The sequence below is a fragment of the Sinocyclocheilus rhinocerous genome, unplaced genomic scaffold (genome assembly GCF_001515625.1).
Source record: "Sinocyclocheilus rhinocerous isolate Xijiao unplaced genomic scaffold, SAMN03320098_v1.1 scaffold1164, whole genome shotgun sequence".
NCBI lineage: Eukaryota > Metazoa > Chordata > Actinopteri > Cypriniformes > Cyprinidae > Sinocyclocheilus > Sinocyclocheilus rhinocerous.
Genome location: NW_015643253.1, coordinates 452663 through 466146, shown reverse-complemented (window position 1 = coordinate 466146; position 13484 = coordinate 452663). Strand labels below are relative to the sequence as shown.

General features: G+C 36.4%; 1 protein-coding gene and 2 long non-coding RNA genes across 3 annotated transcripts; 1 reads left to right on the top strand and 2 right to left on the bottom strand.

The window, feature by feature from the left end:
• The first annotated feature begins 1402 nt into the window (after positions 1–1402).
• Positions 1403–4452, top strand: cyb5r3 (cytochrome b5 reductase 3). The gene is made up of 9 exons (XM_016574664.1): positions 1403–1542; positions 1837–1962; positions 2062–2134; positions 2214–2320; positions 2422–2551; positions 2731–2814; positions 2884–2969; positions 3117–3216; positions 3352–4452. The coding sequence occupies exons 1-9, from the start codon at positions 1525–1527 to the stop codon at positions 3522–3524; spliced, it is 897 nt and encodes a 298-aa protein (XP_016430150.1). The 5' UTR covers positions 1403–1524; the 3' UTR covers positions 3525–4452.
• LOC107757249 (uncharacterized) lies at positions 3459–5719 on the bottom strand. Its single transcript, XR_001641910.1, has 3 exons — positions 5638–5719; positions 5498–5561; positions 3459–3535 (listed from the first exon to the last, which is right to left on the bottom strand). It is a non-coding gene; the product is annotated as an uncharacterized LOC107757249 (long non-coding RNA).
• Positions 5720–9753: 4034 nt separating this feature from the next.
• LOC107757224 (uncharacterized) lies at positions 9754–11467 on the bottom strand. The gene is made up of 3 exons (XR_001641905.1): positions 11259–11467; positions 10823–10883; positions 9754–10528 (listed from the first exon to the last, which is right to left on the bottom strand). It is a non-coding gene; the product is annotated as an uncharacterized LOC107757224 (long non-coding RNA).
• Positions 11468–13484: the final 2017 nt, after the last annotated feature.

Genomic DNA, 13484 nt, shown 5'->3' with positions numbered 1-13484 from the left:
GAAGCACTGATTCAGTGAGAGTTAGCCTACATCACATCACAACTGTTGAGAAATGTTTCGAAAGTTCACTGGTTCTTCTAAAGTTTTGTTTTACTACGGAGCCCCGCACATGACATGCAAGAGAAGAAAAAAAAAAAGAAAGAAAAAAATCGTGGGCACGATTTAATAATTCGTTACCTCGATTTACTAGATCGTTGTTTTACTATTTTCTTTGGGTTTATTTTTCTCCGGTATTGTTTACGGTCAGTATTAGAACAACAAAGAGCAAATAAAAATGTAAAATGTTCAAATTAATTTTATTGTTTCCATTGAGCGATGGTGCTTTTGAAATACTGCTTCATGTTTCGAACTAGTGATTCGTAGCGCGTATCAAATTGCAAGAGTCCGTCACGTGATTTTAGTAAACAATATACAGTCATGGCCAAAACTGTACGCTTCGCTCATAGTCATAAATAAATGTTTGACATTTTTAAAGGTTCGCCGCTAGATGGCGATCTTTCTATGATCTGAGATCACAACCATTTTGACACTGGTACACGGTTTAAATTTTTTTGCATTTGTAGACATTTTAATGTAAAAGGAAGAGTTGTAGTTAAAACAACCCCTACAAATTAATTAAATAACCACTGATCTATAATAGAGAACAATGCAGTTGTTGATAGTACAAATTTAAAATGTCATAACGGTCATAACTTTACATCGTCACATAAAACTTGGGTTAGGCAATGATCTAGTTTGAATTTAAACCATTTTAAAAAGCAGTCTTATTTGTTTTTCTGGAGTAATATTTCATTAGGGTATCTTTATTTGTGTACTTGTGGCCGTCTGGTGGTCAAAGAGATGAATAGCACCAACTATTTATGAGAAACATGAACGATCATTCATGCTTCTCATAATTTACCTTTGGCTGCATTATAATGATTTTTTTATTTGGAATATTATCAAGGATTATGTGGATATGTTCGTAGAATTTAATTTATTACTTAAACAGGCTACATTAAAAAGTAAGTACGTTCGTACATTTACTCAAGTGAAATTTAATCCTTTTCTGGAATAATATTTAGGTATACATCTCTGAAACTATACGTGTCTTTGTTGAAAGCTGTTCCTGCTGGTTTGTGTTATTAACCTGTGATACTACTTTTGACTACTACTACTCTTTTTTTAATATATATATATATTATATATATTAAATGTGAAATTAAAATGTCTACATTATTAAACTGATCTGAGATCAGGTGAAAACCAAAGGCACTGGTTCAAGCTGAGATCTCTGAGATAACTTGAATCATTGAAATTTCAAAAGGTTTCGAACAGTTATGACGTAACGAAGCCTCGTTTACTGATGATTCAAATCAAACGATTCACAAAGGATTTGAATCTTTACGTAACGACGTGACCAGCACTTAGCCCCTCCCTGTCCAGGACGTGATTGTCGTTTGTCGTTTACTTAACTTAGTAAAGTTATTCGTAGTCTGTAGTCTTCGTTGCTTGATAGTGTCTCAGTAAACACAACAGGAGAAAATGTCCTTCATCTTTAAGGTGAGTAACTATATATTAAATAAGTGCTTGCAGAACGTCGTTTTTCCACGTATAGTTTTTTTACAGCATGCAACTGTATATTGACAACATAGCATACTGTAATCTTATGTATACAGATGTTTCAAATACTATTTCATCGCTTGAAAGGATGTTTACGGTTTGTTGACGGTCTTACACCCATCACCGTTTGTTTTTAGCCTTTGTGCAGCACACGCCCGTTATAATTTTGCACATGAACCTGTTTGGTACATTACTGCATGTTTAGAAAATGCCGTTTTATTTTACTTTCCGTAGCTCATCTCTGGCAGCTTACAATTCGTGTTTGATCTGATCCGGAGGCTCTGTGGCATAAAAAGAAGACCTGCCATTACCCTTGAAGACCCTGATGTGAAGTATCCATTACGTCTTGTGGACAAAGAGGTGAGGATAATTTAAAATGTCATGGTTTAACTGTTAAATACATGTATTATAAATCGGTTTCATTCAGCTAATTTAATTCTAATTTCTAACTCTTTTAAGATTATTAGTCATGACACAAGAAAGTTCCGCTTTGCTTTAAAATCACCGGATCATGTTCTTGGACTTCCTATTGGTGAGTGCAGTATATACACTATCACTGTGCATTTGACTGTTTATGTGCTAACTTTAATGTTTATGCGTTGCATATGCAGGACAACACATTTACCTGTCTGCCAGAATTGATGGCAACCTTGTGGTCAGGCCTTACACCCCTGTGTCTAGTGATGATGACAAGGGCTTTGTTGATCTGGTTGTGAAGGTATAACATACAATAAGTACAACTGTAAAACAAAACTTTTTACGTTTAAAAATGCCTTTGTTTTTTCAAGTTTAAACACTTTGTTGCCTCATTTATTTCAGATATACTACAAAAATGTCCATCCTAAGTTTCCTGAGGGTGGGAAGATGTCCCAATACTTGGAGAGCCTTCGTATTGGTGACACAATTGATTTCAGGGGGCCAAGTGGACTGTTGATTTACAAAGGCAGAGGTTTGTAATTTTGAAATCCACCATGAGTCAGGGAGAAGCTATGAAACCACTGCTGCAAGGGAAAGGAAAAAAATGATTACACTGGAAGCATAAAAATATAATGCGACCGTCATACACATTATAACATTAATTTCAAGATGATAGACACCTCGTGACTTACAGGATCACCTTTTCTACAGGATCATTTGCAATCAGGCCTGATAAGAAATCAGACCCTGTGAATAAAACTGCAAAACATGTTGGCATGATCGCTGGAGGAACAGGTAAGCACATGATTATTATTTTTTTTTTGTAAGGATTTTCTTGTGAGCTCATCTTTATTTTTTTTTTAGGCATTACACCTATGCTCCAGATAATCCAAGCAATCATGAAAGATACAAAGGATGAGACCGTGTGTTACTTACTTTTTGCAAACCAGGTTAGCAAAATACTAATTATGAACAAAAATATAATTTTATGATAAAAGTGCAATTACGCACAGAAATACCAATGTGTTTGTTGTTATGGAAAGTATTCAAAACTAATAATTATTCCCACTCACTACTCTTTTTGTCTTCTCCAACAGACAGAAAAAGACATTCTCCTACGTCCCGAGTTAGAAGAGATCATGGCCAATCACCCGACACGTTTTAAGCTGTGGTTCACTGTTGACAGGGCTCCAGATGGTAAGAACATCATGTTTTTACAGATGCTGTTTAGCCAAATCAACAACCTCAGATTAAGTGACTTAATCAAGATCAACCAGACATTAATAATCAGGCAGAAGCTGACAAGCTGAAATAATCAACTTCATGCGTTAGGTTGGGAGTACAGCCAAGGCTTCATCAATGAGGACATGGTGAAGAACCACCTTCCTCCACCCGCAGATGACACACTCATCCTCATGTGCGGACCTCCTCCCATGATTCAGTTCGCCTGCAACCCCAGCCTGGACAAGGTGGGCCATTCCAATGACAGGCGCTTCACCTTCTAGAAGGACATCACCTGAAAACAAACAGTTAAAAAGTCAAAATTATAACCATGCTACCACCTGCCAGATGCAGATATATTCAGCATGCACGCTAACTGAAAAGGATCTATAATAATGCCTTTACCTTTCACTTTATATCAAAATGTACCAACTGTTTTCCTGAGAAACCTCTGCATGCAAGATGTACCTGCCAATCAAGTCATTTGTTGGAAATCTTATGTTTTGTGTGTTCTATGCCTTAAATGCAAACAAAAAGTGTTGCTTTTATTTCAGCAAATGCCAGCTGATATTGGAATGGAGTCATTTAACACGTCAAGATTTTTTCACTTGAATTTTGCTTAATTTATGCATCTTTTAAACCGCAACAGATATTGGTGATGGATAATACTTTACAATAATCGTGTCCATGTTACACATAATTTTTGCATTCACAGAAACAATAAGCTGTTCATCTAAGTACGTACAAGGTTCATGTACATTAGTTGTACGCTATACATATTAATGTAATCCTTCTGTAACATGGATGCTGAAATGGGACCTGTTGTTGCTCAGTGTATACTGTTCATTTGTCTAGATCTGCATTGATTCTGGTCCAGTACTGCATATTAGTTTGTCTCTCTCACCTGATTCAACGCTGCATAAGTTGCATGAACTCAACTGAGTGTGTCAGATTAGAGAGAAAACAAAAAGTGCAGGACCAGGATTAAGAAGAACCAGAAAGTTGTCATTGTTATAAGTATCCAAGACAAAAGAAATTAACCAACAAATCAAGAGGTAATCAAGCAATTTTCAATCAGTCCATTATTAAGTGCCTTTCTGTAAACCTTTTATGTTGCATTGTTGATTTGATTCAGTTCTAAGTGCATGATTCCATACAGTAAATGCTGTATTTAAAAGAGTAAAAACTAATGGGTTATGACCTGTTTGCAGCTCATATAACTTGTCTACATGGCCAAAAAAAGCATTTCTGCAATAATTTTGCATTGACCAATAAAAGGTATATTCTGTGATTTTGTAGAAGTTAATATTTCAGTTTAATGTCAAAATGCACTCTAAAATCATTAAAAATGCTCAAAGATCAGCCTCCAACAAAGGCAAAGGAATGCTTATTTAATACTTATTGCCCAATCCATCAACAAACTAATGATACAGGCAGTTCTGTTAATGTTTGCGTTGGCCGGTCTGAATGTCTCACTTGTTTCGTTACTGAATGAATCAATGTTTCGAACGAATCGACTCCAACGACTCGTTCATAAAGACAGCCGTTTGTCGCCACCTGCTGTCGTAACAATGTAACGCGCAGAATAAGTTTCATGAAATTATCTACCACTAACACGCAAACACAAAGAAGTGTCCCGGTGACTCAGCTATTAAGTATAAGTGTGCTTGTGAAATATTTAGCATTTATGGAAATAGTAAATATGTTTCGGTGCATTCCCAATATCACGGTGCCACTTTAGAGAGTTGAAGTACATTCACAATTAAATTAACAGGAAAGTGGCATAGAGCTTCTACCAAAAGATATAAAGGTACTGCACCTTTCATATATTAATGCAGATACACTTACTGTCCACAAAAGGGAGCTGATACACTGATCTGATCTCATGCATGTGCCTTTATATTAATCAGTAAAAAGCCAGTATTAGACACAATTTATAATTTTAGTCGTTAATTCAGTCATTAGTTTATAGATTATTGATGTCAACGGGCATTTTGACACTCACTTTAACCATTTAAACCAATCGTTCCTAAACTATTCAAGCTTTACTATAAATGCTGCTTGAATCTGCAACCACAGACATAAATAACATCATTAACTGTGAACAAACACGGCACACATTTTAAATAACTACAGACAAATAAACATCTACTTAAACAGATAAATCCATACAAAAGAAGAAGATCGTCCTGTATTTTAAGTGTGTTGGAATTGTGAGCACGTGCCTTTTGAGTTCAAAGCATTTTATGTTTCTTACCGGATCAGATGAGAGCAAATATGGTTCATTTGCCGAATCTGATGAATTCACGTTGGTCGGGATTCTGAGAAAATGATTTATGATATATAAATGATAGATTTTTTTTCAAATATATGAAACTCAAATCTCAGCCGTCTCACCTACAACCTGCCACCTCCAGACAGTTCGTCCTTTGATTAATTAATGCTCATATTCAATAATTGTCCACAAGGGGGCGCTTTTTAAATTTATTTATTGTTTACCTGACCTTAACACATTTAACTTTATAAATTGATTCTTGAGTATGTAAATGTTAAAGCAGGCTAGACCCGAGTCATCCCTTTTGGTTGAAACTAAAGAACAGTTTCCCATCCGCTCCACTAGGCGGCAGAAGCGCGCTTCACTTTCATCCAGATTGACAACTTGAAGCTGCCGAACAGAAGAACCTGCAGATGACGTACGGCCCATATCCACGTGAGTCACAGAAACACCACATAAATAACTAGTTGTCACCTGCGGTTCTGTTCACACAACAGGTCCGTAAGATATTATGGAGTTAGTCGGATAATAAAATGTGGTTTCATGCTCGTTAATATGTAAAAGTGGCATCACCTCAACTTAAAACAAAGATGCAATGTAAAAGACCACAGGCGGAGAGAAAACATGTTGTATTAACTTTCTAAAGTAAACACACAACTGAAAAACAGTTTATCCACTTTTAATCCACTTTGATTCTAAGAAACAAATTTAGTCACGCAAAACGATGCAAAGTGGGTGTGTTTATGCACTGTCGAACATTGTGATTGACTGACGAATCTGACCAATAAGAGTGGAGAACTGAAACGCCTCTTGTGACGGATTGGTCGTTTTACCTAAAGGGCGTGACATACTTTTTAACTAATAGCAACGTGCAAAAGAGGAAGAAGGGCGTATCCGTTTTACAGGTCGCAGTCAGGCTGCTCCAAAAATGATAGTTGATTTCATTTTGTAATATTAAGGAATTTAGTTATAAACTATTCTTAAAAAGAGTACCATATCATAATGTTTTGGTAGTGCTGGTATTGGAGGGTGACTCCTCTGGAAAGCAAATGATGGTAACCTAAACGGATGGGGAAGGGACGGCAGTTCAAAATTTTTATACAGCTTAAAAAATTTTTTCAGTCTGTCAAGAAGTATAACCCCTGCAGGACGTCGTGCCAGGGCTCGGGGGGGACCCGAATCATCCCCACTACACTCACTCATATCGCAGAGATCTGGCTGGGATTGAATTATATTTCATTATTCACCTGCATGTGATTTTACAATAAATCTGTCAAAGCTGTCAGAACACACTGAGGTGGGATTTGAACCCGTGCCTCAATCACAGCCTTATCATCTGAAAACATGTGCTTAACCACTAACCCACTGTGGCTTTTACGTTTTGTACTTGGCTTTTGTGGCACTTTGTTGGATGTAAAGACGACAATTTAAAGTAAGCAATAGTGAGATTTGAACTCTGGTCTTCTAGATGATGTTATGAAGAACTGTAACTTGCGGGGTTTGAACCGAGACACTCACATTTGAAGGCAAGCGATTATCCTCAGCGCCACAGAGTTTGTGACAACAGGTTGTACTGAGAACTTTGTTTTATATGATGGAAAGCAACTAACACATTAATTGACTACCCACTGAGGTACAGAGTTTGTGTGAAGTCAGGTCTCCGTGATTTAAGTGCAATGCTTTATCTCCTGAGACACCGAGTCTGTGGAGTTGTCAGGTGTTTTGGATGGAGTTTTATTTAGAGCTGTCTTTCACATGGATGAATAGTGTATTGTATTAAATAAGCAGTTGTGGCAAATAATAAATAAATAAATCCAATGTATTACCAAATCAGTCAGAATCAAATGTACAAACAATCATAATTATCTTTAAGAACTTTATTGATACGTCAAATGTCAAACTTAAACTGATAAACAAACACAAAATGTAAATAAAATCATTTGTTAATTTTTTTTTTATTATTTATTTGAATAAGAAACTTTTAGGGTCCAACAAACGTGCCTGGAAGTTTCTGGTGGTCCTAAAGGCCTTGATTAGCTGCTTCAGGTGTTTTCAGTCAGTTTGGAGCTAAACTCAGGAAAGTGGCTCAGCAGGAGCAGGATTAAACAGCCCTGTTCCTAATGCAGTTTTACAGATGATTGCAGATACACGTATTCATTATTTCTTCTGATATGTTGTAGCGGTGCTCCGCTGCCAGTTTTATGTTATGTTATGATGAATTTCATGTGTTGTTTTTAATATGTCTCCACGCGGACACTAAAGCACAAACACGCATAGATTTGTTGATGTGTTTTATTGTTGTTGTTGTTTTACCTAACATCTTGTTTAAATAGGCCACTTGCTATTTGACAACTAAGTATGTATTAATGTAGTTGTTTACATGCCTATGTATTTATGTACTATATATATATATATATATATACTAACTTTTAAATGCTGATGGTTTAGATGTACTATATAATGTCTGTGTTTATTTCTATCTTTCCCTACAGAATAAGGGATGTGTTTGAACAGAAGCAGAGCTCTGGGACGTGTGGACAGACTTTCACTGTAATGATGGACATCCGCTGATGTACAGGTAAGACTCATAACTTATGTTTGTGTTTTGTTGTGTACTTAACATGTAGGTGACCATAATTTTCTTTTTGGAGGGTGACTCCTCTGGAAAGCTAATGATGGTAACCTAAACAGGTGGGGAAGGGCCAGAGGGTGAAAATTTTTAGACAGCTTAAAAAAAAAAAAAATTTTCTGTCAAGAAGTATAACCCCTGCTGGACGTCATGCCAGGTCTCGGGGGGGACCCGAATCATCCCCACTCCTTCATTCACACAACACTCACTCATATCGCAGAGATCTGGCTGGGATTGAACCAGCAACCTCTGAACCATGAGGCAGCGCTCTTACCTGTGAGCCACAGATCTCTTGTCTGAACAAGTGAAATAACTTATATTTCATCATTCGCCTGTGACATAAACCAGTTAAAGTTTTAACATGCTGAGGTGGGATTTGAACCCACACCTTTACCATACTCTTGTCCACAACCAATATGTTTAACCACTGGAGCCATCGTGGCTTTCTTAATGAGCATTGTTGTGTGGGGAACTTTGTTGGATTTAATGACAGCAATTTAATATAAGCAATAGTGGGATTTGAACTTCGGTCTCCAAGATGAAAGTCCCAAGCTCTATCCACGGAGCTACTGGAGTTGTTGATGTTGTGTCTTTTGGACAGGGTTTTATTGAGAGCTTTGTTTTAAATAATGATTAACACACAAGTGTGGGATTTGAACCCAGACTTCTGTGTATGGGAAGCAAACGCTCAACCACTAAGCCACAGAGCTTGGGGTGTTTGTTGCAAAAGTTTGTTTCGGGGGTCATTTAGATGTTATGTTTAGCTACAGCATTAATTAAAGCTGCAATTTAACACAGTAGTGAGATTTGAACTCAGGCCTCCAAGATTAAAAAACGAAATGCTTTATCTCCTGAGCCAGTAACACAGTGGAAAAGTTTGTTTCAAGGGTCTTTTAGATTTTATGTTTAGCTACAGCATTAATTAAAGCTAACACAAGTAACATTTTTAATCTTCTGAGACACTGACTCTGTGGATTTCAACTGTGTTTTGACCGTGATATTCTTGAGAACTTTGTGTCATATGACGAAAACTATAACCCACAGAATTTGAGCCGAGACTTTCACATTTTAAGGCAAACGATTAACCTCTGTGCCACAGAATTTGTGATGAGGGTTGGTTTGTTTTTAGGTCTTGTAAATTTACATTGTTAAAACAGAAAAGAGATTACTACATTTGTGAGATTTGAACATGCCTCTGTTGTAGTTTTGTTCCTCAAAGACCTGCATTTAAACACCACACCATTTTGTTTATGTAGTGAGAGCACATGTAAAAGTGGGAGCACATCAAAAAAATTCAGCACATGTAAAAACACAAGACTCAATCCACTGAGCTTGAATAGCTCATTTTTGTCACATAGAAATATTAAGAAAAATTGAATTTGAACACATTAACTGTGTAAATGTATTTATTTTTTATGGGGCATTTTGCTTTCGTCTCCGTGAGCCAACAGCTCTTTTATGTGTAATAGAGTTACCACAGCTAACCATTAAAAAAATAATTTACGATTAAATTGATTTTGGCTAAAAACAATTAATTATCCAAAGGATTCATCGATGCTCATCTCAGCTCAATCAACTCATTCTGAGCTTAAGCCTCATAGCAGGACTAGAAAGATGTCCAGTTCTCTGTGTTTGTTATGAGATTTTGCAGGGGAATATGCTGATATCAAATCTGTTTGATGAGTATGAGTGAAATATTGTACCAAATAAACTGTTGTGGGAAAAAAAAAATCCAATCGATTTATTAACTAATATCTGTCAAATGTCAGTCTTGTGTTTAAATGCATGAAACTGATAACACAAACACAACTTGTAAACAACATAATTTGTTTATTGAAATCAAGTTTTATATGAATTAGAAACACAGAACCCAATAAACCTGCCTGTAAGTTTCTAGTAATCCTAAAGATCTTGATTAGCTGTTTCAGGTGTTTTTAATCAGGTTGGAGCTAAACTCAGGAAAGTGGCTCACCAGGAGCAGGATTAGACATAACTGCCTTTTCCTCCCGCTGCTGTTTTAATGTATTAATGCAGACACACTTATTGTCCACAAGAGGGATCTGATCTCATGCATGTGCCTGTTAATCAGTAAAAAAGCTTCCATTAGACACAATATTAATGTTTAGTTGTTTTATCAGTCAGCAGTTCATAGATTACAGATGTTAACAGTAATTTTTATTTTAATGATCATTTATCAAAATAACCAATACATGATCTGTGATCAACCAGTCCATGGTTTAACATGGATTAAAATGTGATATCTGTCTCTGTAGGTCTGTAGAAGCCAAAGTCTCACTCCTCCATCTATAACCTCATGATCATCCAGAACTTCAGATTGAGACTCGGAGCTTCACATCCTCTTCATCATCCTTACTAAGAGCTTCCTGTGGGGGAAAAGTGAAATGAGAGAAAAATATTTCAGATGCTGCTGTATTTTAAGCAAAAGGGTTTTTATGGAGTCTGGAATCACATGATACAGACCATATAAATTAAATAAATATTTATCTATTGGTTATAAGAATCTGATTTTAACTTATCTTGGGAAATAAAAGCATGTGTGTTATTTTCTGCAAAATAAATGGCTATTGTAAATGAAAAATATCATGTATGGTTTTTAAGAAGCTCCATCTTTCAAGCACACATTAGATTGAATCATTAGAGAAATACTATTGTTTCACCTGCTCAAACTCACTGTCCAGATGCTTCTCAGGGGGAGATGGTGAATCTGATCTCCTACATCTGCTTATTATAAATATTAATAAAAAGTCGCCATTAGACACTATTACAGACATGATATCAGTCATTAGCTTATAGATTAAATATGTCAACAGACATTTTGATACAGGCTTTAAAATAATTTGTCCAAATCTGCCCTATCGTCCAATCAAGCTTTATTATAAAAGCTACTTGAGTTTGTAAACAACGACACACAAGCACATTAAAATAATTGTTTAACTGTGAACACACATGATACACATTCATTTAACTAAATCAAAACGAATACACATCAACTTTACCAAACTAAGAGTCTCGGAGAATCTTTGTTCTGTATTTTACGTGTTTACACTTTGACCATGTGCTTTTGAGTTCAGCACAACATTTCATCTGTCTTACCCCATCAGTTGAGAGCTGACCTGGTTCGTTTATCTAAACTGGTAGAATCATGTTACTCTGCTGAACGAGACCATGACAAACTCATAGTTTTTGTTGTAAAATAAATGAAGTTTAAATCTCGGAGCTCGTCTGCGACTAAAACTAGAAACTGGAGTGTAAATTTCCATCCGCTCCACTGGGCGGCGAAAGCGGCTTCACGGTCAGTTTGACAGCTTCGGATGATTCGGTTGAAACAACACGTGCAGACAGTTTTAAACAGCTTCTGCAGATGACAGCTCAGTGACAATATGTCACTAAACAAAACATATTCCAGCTCATAGACAAATAAAACCGACGTACAATGCGATAAAGTGCAGGAAATGAGTGTGACGCGACTCACCTGAAAGTGTCCTTTCATACAGTGCATTTCTCTTGCATTATCTTCATTCAGTCTATTTACTTTAAGTTTAAGACACAGAGTTTGTGAACTTTCATTTGGACTATATTTTATGCTGACACTACTCAAATGAGGTTGTGACATTTAATTTGATAACTTCATAATTAAACCTGCCATTGCTTACTTCCAAGTATGATCTGCTGGTCCAGGTGGCACCACTTTCAATTCAGAACCAGGAATTCATCTGTCCATTCATTCCCTTACTTTTACATCTCCTGTTGTGTTTTGACAAAAATTGTCATTTTTGTGTGAGCTATTCCTTAAAGAGATCTGCTCAGCTGTGTGCCAGTCTGAGGGTTATATACTGACGTGATTTAGTAAGCAACAACACCAGGATCTGGAATATGAAAAAAATAAAAGGAAATGGGAGAGAACGAGACCCACACAGATAAATGAGGAGAGAATTCCACACATAGATCCAGGGTCAGGGCATGGTGGGAGACAAGCCGTCTGTGGGGGATGTGCTACCCTTCAAATAAAGATAGAAAGAGTCAAAAGGTCCCCTAGATGAAAAAACAACAAGGTATCACTAAAGGCTGGCATTCTATACAGATTATAGGGATAACTAATCAGAGCATCCTGATACTCTGAGAGAAAGACTGACTGGGGGACAGAAAGAGATTTCCCAGATGTGGAATGTGTAAAACACGCACCCCGTGAGATGAAGGGAAAGGACAGGAAAGTATTTCCATGCCAGGGTCTATGTGGCTTAAATCCAGAACATAAAAGATGCCGGCAGACTGCTTGTGTGTGTGATTTGAAGCCCATTTTATACCTACCAGCAATGCTTTAAAGTGAACTTCCTAACAATAGTTCAGAAGGCACTTGTGTATAAATCAGAATGGCAATGGAAAAGCTAAAGATAGTACTGTATATAAATAGCTGCTTACCAAGTCATCCCTCCATCACCCTCCCTTCCTCTCTATAATGTCATCCCAAGGGGGACCAGGAAGCCACATCTGTCTACCTTTTCCATATTTTTAAAATACATTAATCATAAATTGAATTACCTATTATATCATAAACAATTGTTTTTCATAATTGTTCATTATCATCTATAGATGCATCTCACAAAAAATGTCCGGTTCACTATGGCTGCATTTATTTGATCAAACATACAGTATAAACAGTAATATTTTATTACAATTTTAAATAGCAATATATTTTTATATATAATAAAATATTTTAAAATGCTATTTATTCCTGTGATGGGAAAGTTGAATTTTCAGCAGCCATTACTCCAACCCTGTGTCACATGATCCTTCAGGAATCATTCTAATATGCTGATTTGGTGCTCAAGAAAACATTTATTATATAAAAATTTTATTATTTGATTACATAATTTATTACTGTATTGTTGTATTTTGAATACAGCTGAGCAGCTTAATATTTTTTTTATTGTAATTACAGTAAGCCATTGTATGATTTTTATTGATTAAATCAAATCAATGGAAATAAACAAAAAAAATTTGTGATTGACATTGTGCTACAAAAGATGTTAACTGAGTTCAACTTATTGTAGCAGGAACATTCTGTAAATGACAGATCATTTTTTCTGAGCAGTGTAGACTGTAGTCATTCTTCTGATGGATGTGTCTTTCTCTTTGATGTGAGTTTCTCTTTGACTATGTGCATTACTTCAAAACACCAGACTGGAAGTGGCCTCCTTTAGGCCCACGCCCACACTCCCCATTTCCTCCTATAGAAAAGCATGGATTGCCTGGCAACTGTTTCTGGGGAAGCTCCCGCTGGCAGCTTCCTGTGCCACTGACTAATGGAAGTCTGAAGAC